Source organism: Galeopterus variegatus, unplaced genomic scaffold (genome assembly GCF_000696425.1).
Source record: "Galeopterus variegatus unplaced genomic scaffold, G_variegatus-3.0.2 Scaffold2064, whole genome shotgun sequence".
Classification (NCBI taxonomy): Eukaryota; Metazoa; Chordata; class Mammalia; order Dermoptera; family Cynocephalidae; genus Galeopterus; species Galeopterus variegatus.
In genome coordinates this window covers 73,594-84,088 of record NW_007728175.1, presented here as the reverse complement: position 1 = coordinate 84,088, position 10,495 = coordinate 73,594, and the positions used below count along the sequence as shown (strand labels likewise).

At 52.2% G+C, this 10,495-nt stretch overlaps 2 protein-coding genes across 3 annotated transcripts; one reads left to right on the top strand and one right to left on the bottom strand.

Annotated features, from left to right (window-relative positions):
- Window positions 1-213: 213 nt before the first annotated feature.
- Window positions 214-2,665, top strand: VPS37D (vacuolar protein sorting 37 homolog D (S. cerevisiae)). 2 transcript variants are annotated; one of them, XM_008580310.1, is made up of 3 exons: window positions 214-391; window positions 861-943; window positions 1,573-2,665. In XM_008580310.1, exons 1-3 carry the CDS (start codon window positions 310-312, stop codon window positions 1,933-1,935), a joined length of 528 nt encoding a protein of 175 aa, XP_008578532.1. In that variant the 5' UTR covers window positions 214-309; the 3' UTR covers window positions 1,936-2,665. The 2 variants fall into 2 exon arrangements, with proteins under 2 accessions (XP_008578532.1, XP_008578533.1); XM_008580311.1 differs by having other exon boundaries at window positions 264-391; window positions 1,579-1,935.
- Window positions 2,666-9,260: 6,595 nt separating this feature from the next.
- On the bottom strand, window positions 9,261-10,445 carry DNAJC30 (DnaJ (Hsp40) homolog, subfamily C, member 30). Its single transcript, XM_008580309.1, has one exon. The coding sequence runs from the start codon at window positions 10,370-10,372 to the stop codon at window positions 9,692-9,694; it is 681 nt and encodes a 226-aa protein (XP_008578531.1). The 5' UTR covers window positions 10,373-10,445; the 3' UTR covers window positions 9,261-9,691.
- Between the last annotated feature and the right edge of the window lie 50 nt (window positions 10,446-10,495).

The window sequence follows — 10,495 nt, the reverse complement described above, 5'->3', positions numbered from 1 at the left end:
GAAGAGGGAAACTGAGGCCCAGAGAGGGAGCTCAAGGCAAAGTCCAGTATGGTCCAGGACTCTCCTAGTCCCTCCACCTGTTGGGCTCACTGCCCTGAAAGTTGGGGCCTTACAGGTGCCTTTGGCTTGGCCTGTGAGCATTGCCACCCAGGGTGGAAGTGAAGGGCACATGGACAGACTCCCCAAGTGGGCCTCTTAGCACTTCTTCTCTGCTGGCAGTTCCAGGGCCTGCAGCTGGAGCGTGAGGCGTGCCTGGCCTCCAACTATGCACTGGCCAAGGAGAACCTGGCCCTGCGGCCCCGCCTGGAGATGGGCCGAGCTGCCCTGGCCATCAAATACCAGGAGCTTCGCGAGGTGGCTGAGAACTGTGCCGACAAGCTTCAGCGACTGGGTAAGGGGACATCTGGGAGAACCGCCTGGGGTGGGGGTCAGTTGGCCATCTGGCTGGTTGGCCTTGGGAAGTGCCAGGCTCTGAAGGGTGGGACTTGGGCAGACTGACTTCTGGCCTCTTGGAAAATGGAGTTGGGGAAGTGAGCTGTAGGTGAGTAGAGCTGGGCTGGAGAGGCCTGAGGGGGGCTCTGGGTAGTGGGAGAAGGGGACCCAATACCCAGGGGCCCCACCTGGGTGCTGTAGGAGTTTTGCACTAGGACTGGGGGGGCAGAACCTTGGCAGGGGAAGGGTGCACAAACTGATCACATGGGCATTGTATAGATAAGAAAACTAAGGCTCCAGTGAGGGGAAGGGAAGCATAGAATCACACACAGAGTGGGAGAGTCAGAGCCATGGGGTACTGGCCTCTCTGTCCCGACGGCAGACCCTGAAGAAAGGGGCTATTCACTCTGTCCCTCTGTGGCCCTCAGAGGACAGCATGCATCGCTGGAGCCCCCACTGTGCCCTGGGCTGGCTGCAGGCTGAGCTGGAAGAAGCTGAGCAGGAGGCTGAGGTGAGGGGAGGGGTGGCTGGGCCTGGGGACAGGGAAGGAGACCCATCCTCTCCCACTCTTGTGCTACTCTGCAGGCTTGGGAGCACCTCCTCTGGGAAGCCTACCCTGAGCGCCTGACCCACAGGAAAGCCTGGCCTTGCTGTCCCCATTTCCCAGCCAGCAGTGGACAGCAGGGCCTGCGCTCCCCACCTGTGACTTTTCCCCTGGCTCCTCTGTGAATGTCTTAGGGCAGTGTAGGCCTGGGTCTACAAAGGAGCTGGGACAGATTTCTAGGTGCTGGTTTGGGAGTGTAGTGCTCAGTGAATTGAAGTGGGTGTGGGAAGAAGGGCCCTGCTTGGGTGTCTTGATGAAAGACACCAGTCTGTATCTCAAGTGTGTTCCCGCCTCTGATCCTGCCTCATCTCTGACCCAGCAGGTCTGGTGATGATATCCTCATTTTATAAGTAAGGAGGACATTTGTCCGCAGTCACTCAGCAAGTCAGAGGCAGGCCCAGGCTGGAACTCAGGTGCCCTGTCCTCCAGCTGTGGGGTGGTCACCACGGGGAGGGACTCAGGGTGGGAGGGAGAGAGGACCAGCCCTCATTCTCTAGTCGTGCTCCTCCCAAACCTTCCCTTTCCTTCTGTCCCAGGAGCAGATGGAGCAGCTGCTGCTGGGGGAGCAGAGCCTGGAAGCCTTCCTGCCTGCCTTCCAGCGAGGCCGGGCCCTGGCCCACCTGAGGCGGACCCAGGCGGAGAAGCTACAGGAGCTGCTGCGGCGTCGGGAGCGGTCTGCCCAGCCGGCCCCCAGTGCTGCTGCCGATCCCCCCAAACCCTTCCCTGCTGCAGCTGTCCTACCCACTGGGGCCTCCCGGGGGCCACCAGCAGTGCCCCGGAGCCTGCCCCCCTTGGACTCCCGCCCAGTGCCCCCACTTAAGGGCTCCCCCGGGTGCCCCCTTGGCCCAGCCCCTCTGCTGAGCCCTCGGCCCTCGCAGCCAGAACCCCCCCATCGGTAGGATCAAGGGTGCGGCCCCCCAGTGGGGGGCCCAGACAAACTTGATACGTGGCTCCTCCTCCTCCCCTACTGCCTGGGTGGGGGGAGGGGCAGGCCCCTCCCCCTAGCCTCAGGCAGGCCCTGGCCCTGGAGGCTGAGCTGGGGAGGAGGGTCACCTGGAAGTTGCCCAGAGAGGGCTAGGGGTAGGGTGGGCAGGGTGTTGTACCTCTAGCGCTGAAGAAACTCTGCCTTTTTTTCTCCCCCACTGGGGCCTCCAGAGTGATGGGCCAGCCCGGATGAAAGAACTTTATTCACCTTTGGGGGCCTGGGAAGATGCCTGCTTCCCCAGAGGCTCTGCCTAGGGGGCCTGCTGCACCCTGACACTCCACTGGGCTCGCATAATGCCAAGGCTGACGGGAGTGTTTTCCATCATGTCCTGAGCCTACCTTTCCCCCAATTCTGGAGCCCACCGCCTAGGAGCCAGGTGGTCAGGCCCCAGCTGCGGGGCCAGGAACATCATGGACCTGGGACTACTTTGTGCCCTGCTCACGCTTCAGACCCTAGGGCAGGGTAGACCAGGGGCTTCTGACCTGCACAGGTGAGAGTGGGCCATCCCCAGGAAAGACCATTCTGTATTTTTCTGTCTCTGTCTCCTTAGAATGGAAACTTTTTGAGGGCAGGTCCTTGTCTTTGTATGTTGTCCCCAGCCCCGCATCATAGGGGCCGTCAATAAATGTGATGATGAGGATGACGATGCTGCCTGACCTCTCTCTGCTCCCTCAGCCATCCACTGTGCCCTTGCAGCCTCCACGTCTCAGCTCCTGTGCTTCCTCCTTTTGAGATGCCCTCCCTTCCTCTCTGCCCTCCAAAGCCCGGCTGTCCTTCGGGTCCAGCACTGCTGCTGCCTCTTTCACGAAGCCTTCTCTGATATCAACCTATGAGAGCCTTTTCTAAATCTTAACTTCCCAGATCTTCTGGCCAGAAGCACACTCTGCTGCATCATGATTCTCCAGTTGCCTCACCTGTATGTACCTTCTTTTCCTGGGTCGCCCGTAAGCCCAGTCAGGATGGCTCCTCCTCTGGCTGCCAAACGATCACCTTCAATGAGTGGTAGAGGGGGTTCTGCAGGACTGAATGAAGGTATCTGTCCTCAGCTAGGGAGAACACTAGGTGGCTAGCTTGGCTGATGAGTGTGGGACAAGATGGGAGAGCAGGAAGAAGTCTTGGATCAGCTTAGTTCAAGTGTAGTGAAATGAAGTTTGGCAGGGAGATATGGAAGTTCTTGCAAACAAGAGGACAGTCAGAGCACTGTAAAGCCTACAAACTACTGTGGTCTTGGTCCATGTTAAAAGGAACATAAACCATTTAGAAAGAGGGAGGTGTTGTGTTGGCTCTACTTTTCACTAAGTTTTATACTATAAGAGGGACCTCCAAAATCAGCATCTTTGAGGATTGAGACTGAGTCCCATGAGGAACAATGGAGGGATCTGTTTGAAATACATGTGTGGTTTAGTCTTTGAATCTCTAAAGGACTGCTTTCACTAGAGACAGAGGTCACAGCCAAGACCCATAAGTGGAAACCACAGGGAGCCAGATTTTGGATCAGTATGAGGCTCTAAGTTAGGGCTGCCCCTGGAGGTAGATGGTTCCCACCCCTGAAGATGTGTGAGCAGTGCCTGAATAACTGCTTGCTGGGATCTTCAGAGATTTAGGCAATAGCTGGAGGGTCTGGCCCATGTAAGCTTTAGAGAGCCCTTTAAGCCCAGTCAGATTCAACCCTAGTAGGGGCACAGTTAAAGCACTGAGAGTGCCCACTTGAGAACCTCCATCCCATCTGGGCCTTCGTTCTCCTACTGTCCTCCTTGCTGGAACTCGAACTGCTGGAGGCTTAGGGTGCCAGAACCACAGGGTGCCAGATGTCAGAACACTGAACAGCTTTGGAAGATCTCTCCCCATTCTTAGAAAAGCCTAGGGCAGGCTGGACCCCTCTTGCCCCAGCTTCCCATTCCTGGGAATTTTGTTTTAGTTTGTAATGAAAAGGAGAAAAGGGGCTAAGTTTGGACACACCTGAGCCTTTCTCCACTATCATGAATTGGAGAGCAGCCTCTAGAAGGCAGTGACTAATGTCCAGGACCTAGCTCAGCCTCCCCTGCCCAGGGCAGTTAGAAGCAGAGAAAGACTCAGGCAAGAGAGGGACTGGGAAGGGAGTAGAGTGTTACCATGGGAACCCCATGGGGTCCTTCAGAAGGCCTCCCACACACCTCACCTTCTACAAAGAGCTCAGATTCAGCTTTAGTGGGGGTAAGGACTAAAGCCTCTCAGTGTGTGGCTCTGACCTGAAAAAGACCTGAGGCAGGTAGGGATGGACATCACCAGAGTGGAGTGGGCCTAGTTTGGGATGGGTCATGGGAAAGGCTTAAGGTTGGATGGTTTCAAAACTTCATTAACCCCCTGCTTGAAGGTACATGGAATGTTCTGGAAGGTTTCTGGCAGTCTGGGCCCTCCCCAGGGATGGACATCACCAGAGTGGAGTGGGCCTAGTTTGGGATGGGTCATGGGAAAGGCTTAAAGTTGGATGGTTTCAAAACTTCATTAACCCCCTGCTTGAAGGTACATGGAATGTTCTGGAAGGTTTCTGGCAGTCTGGGCCCTCCCCCCTGCCTGAAACCTTCTGCTTCCAGGTTCTGGGGCCCCTGGGAATGTTCCTTGATATGATCTTCTTGACAGAGAACAAACTTGAGGGTATACTTCAAGAAGCTCATGAGGTAGAGTCTACCTATTACAGACCACCAGCTCTTTTATAAACTCAAAACAAAAAAATCCCCCAAATAACAAAACTCTCACCCTTTTGATAAAAATCAAAGCGTTCCTGTCCTTCAAGGAAGTCTATTATGTACACCTCCTTGTTTGGGAATCACTAACTTCTGCATATTTTCCTAAGCTTCCCACCTTGTTTTCCAAACATAAAACATAATAACATTAAATGTGCTTTTTTTTCCCAACCAAAGTGCACTGGGCTAAGCAAGCCCCGAACCAGAGTAGGCTCAAATCTGAACCAGTGAATCCTATGGCCCTACAAAGCTGTGGCTAGGAGCTCGCCCCTGACCCCAAAGGCTAGAGAGAATCTAATGGTTTCCAAGAGATCAAGGTGGATTTGCTGCGGGTTTATCCCAATTTATACAAGGATTTTACTGTACCAAAGGACCTCTGGCTTTGTCTAAAATCTTGCCATTGCTGTAGACCTCTCAAAAGATTCTTCTTGCCCTATAAGGAAAATAAGATTTACACTCAGCCTCCCTGTATGAAGTGTGGGCTCTTGCAGCAACACATGACGTAGCCTAGGAATCTGCAAACTCTCAAACATCTATATGGGACAGGAAGGTGACACAGAGGAGCAAAGCACTCCATTTCTACAAATACTCCCACTTTCATTTTTCTGGAAACACATGGTCCTTCCCCCTAACCCTTGATAGACATATGGTAGAAAAGTATTTCTCCACTATGGGAAAAATTTCTCCACTGTGGCAAGTGTGTGGATAAAGGCCTTTCACATTTCACCTCTGTTGGTGAAGTGCAGCAAACGGGCTCAGTGTCTCATCTAAAAGGGCAGATGTTACTATGCTTCTCCCATGGCAGGAATGCAAGTCCATAAGTTCAATGATGGCAGATTTTCTCATTTTTTGAGAGGTTAGAAATCTATATTTTTATGCAAAATCTCACAAGTTTTGAATGTTGGCTAAAGTTATTTTAGGACACTTTGCCAGCCAAAACTGTCTGCTGGTGAGCTGTGGCCTGTGAACCATGAATCTCAGTCTGCTCTTGGTCCTCCTGAAACAGGCCTTCTTTTATCTAGCAGCGGTCCCCTCCCAAGGCTGAGGGTGTGAATGTTGATGGGACAAAGCCAAGATGGGAAGAAGAGCCAACCCATTTCAAGACTAGTGACAGTACCCTAGGTCCACGGCAGCCTTAAGAGAGAGTGGTGAGATGGTTATGTCCACAGTGACACTGTGACCTCAGGACAGACAGTGAGAGATGAACTCTGCCTGGGCTTCTTGCATGGGATGAGAACTCTGAGCCTTCTTGGTGTATGCAAGGTCATTGAGGTCCAGACTCAGATTTCACTATGGTTTTAGCACATTAACAGAGGAACACTAGGCTGCTTTACACAAACCCACCAGGGCCACAAACTGAATCCAGAGCCAAACTGCTGAGGGCAGGCGAAGCAGGTCTTCCCCTATGATCTTGCTCATGGGTAGGTAGCAGTGTGTGACTTCATCACAGGGCTGAGGAACTAAGGAGTCAAAGGACAGAACAGAGCCCTTTCTAGTACACTGAATTCAAGAGAGGGGATTGAAGGGATACCACCACTTACCAGCTATCCCTTCTCTCAGCCTGTTTTCATGGGGCTGGTGACCTTCAAGGAAGTCCAAAGGTTCAAGACATAGGCCTCTCCCATTTCCCAAAAAGGGAAGGCTGGTGGCTGTGGCTATGACCTTCAGAATCAATCACAACCCAAGGGAGAACTCCTTGGCCTAAGGTAGGCTGTTGTTACTCATCTTGGCTCATATTGGGACCACTGCAGAGGCCAAAGGTGCATCCAGTGCCAGAACTTCAGAAAGAAGCAAGTAAGAAGAAATCCTACTCTCCCAACTCTGGGCTCCCTAAAGGGTCATTTTACCCAGCAATAAATAAAAGGTAATGGAGGGGAAAAATCAGTTTGGCTAAGGAGGAATAATGTCTTATCAAATAAAGACAATACCACAACTGCCTAGACATGCGCACCTTAGATTCCTGTCTTGTGGGCCTATGTCTCCTTATTTAGGACTCTTGCCTGCTGCTCACTCAGCCTCGTACTGTACTTGCACATCTATCCACTGAGCACAGCTTGGAGCAGACTGGGCCCCTCGCCTTAGTCTCCAATTCCAGGTCCAAACTTCTAAGGAGTTTTATTTTAGTTTGTGACCAAAAGAAGAAAAAGGACTAAGAATGGGTGTGTCTGAGCTTTCCTCCACCATTAGGAATTGGGGAATAGCACCTAGAAGGCAGGGGCTAATGTCCACAATCTAATTCAGCTCCCCTTGCCAGAGCAGGTAAAAAGCAGAGAAAGGAAAGACCCAAGACAATCTGGAGGGGGTGGGGCAGGTGGAGAAATGTTATCATGGGAACCAGTTGGGGGTCCTTCAAAAAGCCTCCCACGGGGCCGGACTGTGGCTCACTCGGGAGAGTGCGGTGCTGATAACACCAAGGCCACGGGTTCGGATCCCATATAGGGATGGCCGGTTGCTCACTGGGTGAGTGTGGTGCTGACAACACCAAGTCAAGGGTTAAGATCCCCTTACCAGTCATCTTTTTAAAAAAAAAAAAAAAAGCCTCCCACACATCTCCCTTTCCATAAAGAGCCCAGACTCAGTTTTGGGGAGGGCAGGGAGTGGTATCCCTGAGAGTTCAGCTCTGGCCTAAAAAGACCTAAGGCAGGTGGGGATGGACACTATCAGAGTGAAGTGGGCCTACTTCTGGGCCATGGGAAAGGCTCAGAGCTTGGGGGCTGGCTGGTTAGCTCACTTGGGAGAGTACAGTACTGGTAACACCAAAGTCGTGGGTTTGGATCCCTATACAGACCAGCCACCAAAAAAAAAAAAAAAGTTATTGAAAAAAAAAAAAAGATTACCATGCTTATAGTTGCATAAAATGTTCTGGAATGTTCCAGAAGTTTCACTTAAGTCTGCACATTTCCCCTCAAACCTTCTGCAACTTTCCATCTACCTCCAGGTTCTGGGGTTGCAAGGAACATTCCTGGCTGTGATCTTCATTAAGAAAAAACAAATTTGAGATGTTTATGTCCAGGGGCCCATGCTATTACAGATCACTAGTGCTTCTACAAATCAAAAACAAGAGAACCCAAACCTTTTGATAGAAACAAAAAGCCCTTGCCCCAAGGACCCTGTTATGTCCCCACGTTCTTGGCTGAGAATCACTAGTTGCTGTAAATTTTACTAAGCTCTGCTTCCTGTAGTTTGTATTTCAAAAAGAACAGACTTTCCCTCTTGTTTTCCAATTATGAAACATAACATTAAATGTTCTTTTTTAAAGTACACAGTCCTCCTCCCCCCAAAATCAAGGCTCACTGAGCCAAGCAAGTCTGAACCAGGGTGGGCTAGAATCTTCACTACAGAATTGTATGGTCACTGTAAAGCCATGCCCAGCTTACCCCCAACTTCCAAGGCAAGAGAGAACTGAATGGTTTTCATGAGACCAGGTTGGACTGTGGGTTTATCCCAATTTTGTACAAGGATTTTACAGAAAATATTGAGTGCAGGAATTGATGTTAATATACCAAAGTACCTCTGGCTTTGTTTAGACCCCAGACCTGGGCCCTCATCCTTGCCATAGAACTCTTGCAAGGATTTTCCTCTTCCACAGCTTTATACTGAACCCCAGAGCACAAACACACCAAAGTACCTCTGGCTTTGTTTAGACCCCAGACCTGGGCCCTCATCCTTGCCATAGAACTGTTGCAAGGATTTTCCTCTTCCACAGCTTTATACTGAACCCCAGAGCACAAACATTGGAGCACCTACAATCTCACAGCCAACTCACCCCTCACGTCTGGTGACTGTTAAGAGAGCAGCTCTAGGGCCGGCCCGTGGCTCACTCGGGAGAGTGTGGTGCTGATAACACCAAGGCCAAGGGTTCGGATCCTATATAGGGATGGCAGGTTAGCTCACTGGGGAGAGCGTGGTGCTGACAACACCAAGTCAAGGGTTAAGATCCCCTTACCGGTCATCTTTTTTTTTAAACAGGAGCATGGGTCACACTCAGAGGACTCCAGCTCCGAGTTTGTTGCTCTCTTTCTAGGAGGGGATGAGGTGTACAGTTAGCAATGGGGCTGGCCAGTAAAGGCATGCCCAGGTAATAAGTGCGCTGTTCCAGCGATGAACCTGGCCCTATTAACATCATGTTATAATCACTATGAATTGATTTTATCTTTTTAGCACTTTCTGTGTATTTTATATGTACAATTTTATACAGTTAAAGATAGACTTTTGTCTAGTGAAAAATAAACTATGGATAATAAATTGTGACAAACCTCGACAGCAAATGATTTACTCCTCTGCTGTCACACCCAGAGTAACTTCTCCAAGGTCATACATTAGTTAAATATGGGAACAGGAACCCTCATTCCTCATGTTTGATGACCTTGTTTTCCCACTCCCACATGCCACCAGCAGAAGGGAGAGTGGGGTGTGGGGCTGACCATAGAGGGAGGAACTGCAAGCTTTCCATCGATCACATTCTTACCCCGGATCAGGTCTCACCTGTGGCTTGGGGAACTCACAGAAAGACAAGTTTCTCACAACCCCATTTTCTTTTGGCAGCCAACAATTGGTCACATTGCACGTTTCAAGGTTACAGAGGAACCCCATGGTACAAACATGGGGCAGGAGAAGACAAAGCTTGCTCAGGGCTTTACGATAAAACCAGAGCAAGAGTTCCAGAAGTTAACAACACCGGGAAGGCAACCTCTGGAAGCAGGCACCCACGGGACTCCAGAAAACCCTTCACTCCCGGGCTTTCGGGACTCTTCAGCTTGGGGCCTCTTAGGCCATCACAAGCCTCCTTTTCTGGACGAAGGGGAGGGATGTGCAGGTCACTGGCTAAGATGGGCGGGTGGGGGAGGGCGAGGGTGTGCAGTTCCTTCGGTCCCCAGCAGAGGTAGACTATGGAAAGTCGTTTTCTTGGGGCTGGATGGGGCTGCTCCCCTTCCCTCCTCTCTCCGATTAAATACGAAAGCCGATGATGACGAAGATTGTGAAGAAAAAGAAAATTAACACCGTGTCTCGGATCTCGTCCCAGTCGAAGTCCTTCTTGGCCCGGTCCTCCTGCTGCTTGCGAAGGGCCTCCCGCCGGGCCCTTAGACGCCGTTCGCGCTCTAGCTGTTCCCCGTAGTGCGCCTGATAGAAAGCGTCAAAGTCGAACATGGTGCGGTTGGCGCCCGGAGCGGCGCGACCACCACCGTAGGCCCGAGAGGCGGCCGGCGGGGCGCGGGACGGGGCAGGGTCAGCTGAGGGCGTCTTGGAAGGCCGGACGCCAGGTCCGCGCAGGTCCTCGTCGCTAAGCAGGCCGCGGTCATACTTGCGACGGAGTGTGGCACTGCCCAGCACCAGGTAGGCCTGGGAGATGCGCGTGAAGCGCTCGGCAGCCTCGGCGCTCCCCGAGTTGCGGTCGGGATGATAGAGGAAGCTCTGCCGATAGTAGGCCGCCTTGATTTGCGCCTGTGTGGCAGTGGAAGGGACGCCGAGCAGCTCATAGAGCACCGTGCGCGAGTATGGGCCGTCGCCCCGGGAATAAGTCCTCGCTCCCAGGCCCAGGCCCGATGTCGAATCTTGTGGAGCTCCCCACGCCTGCCATAACCTCCATGGTATCAGCCGCGGCCGCTTCAGACCGAGCGTGGCTGCCATCTTGAGTGAATCAGAGGCGCGGTGCACGATGAACTGGCCAATAGGAGGGGCGGGTTGTGTGCAGTGCCTCGGCCCTATAGCCAATCAAGTGAAAAGGAAGGAGGGGAGAAGGTGGAGCGTGCG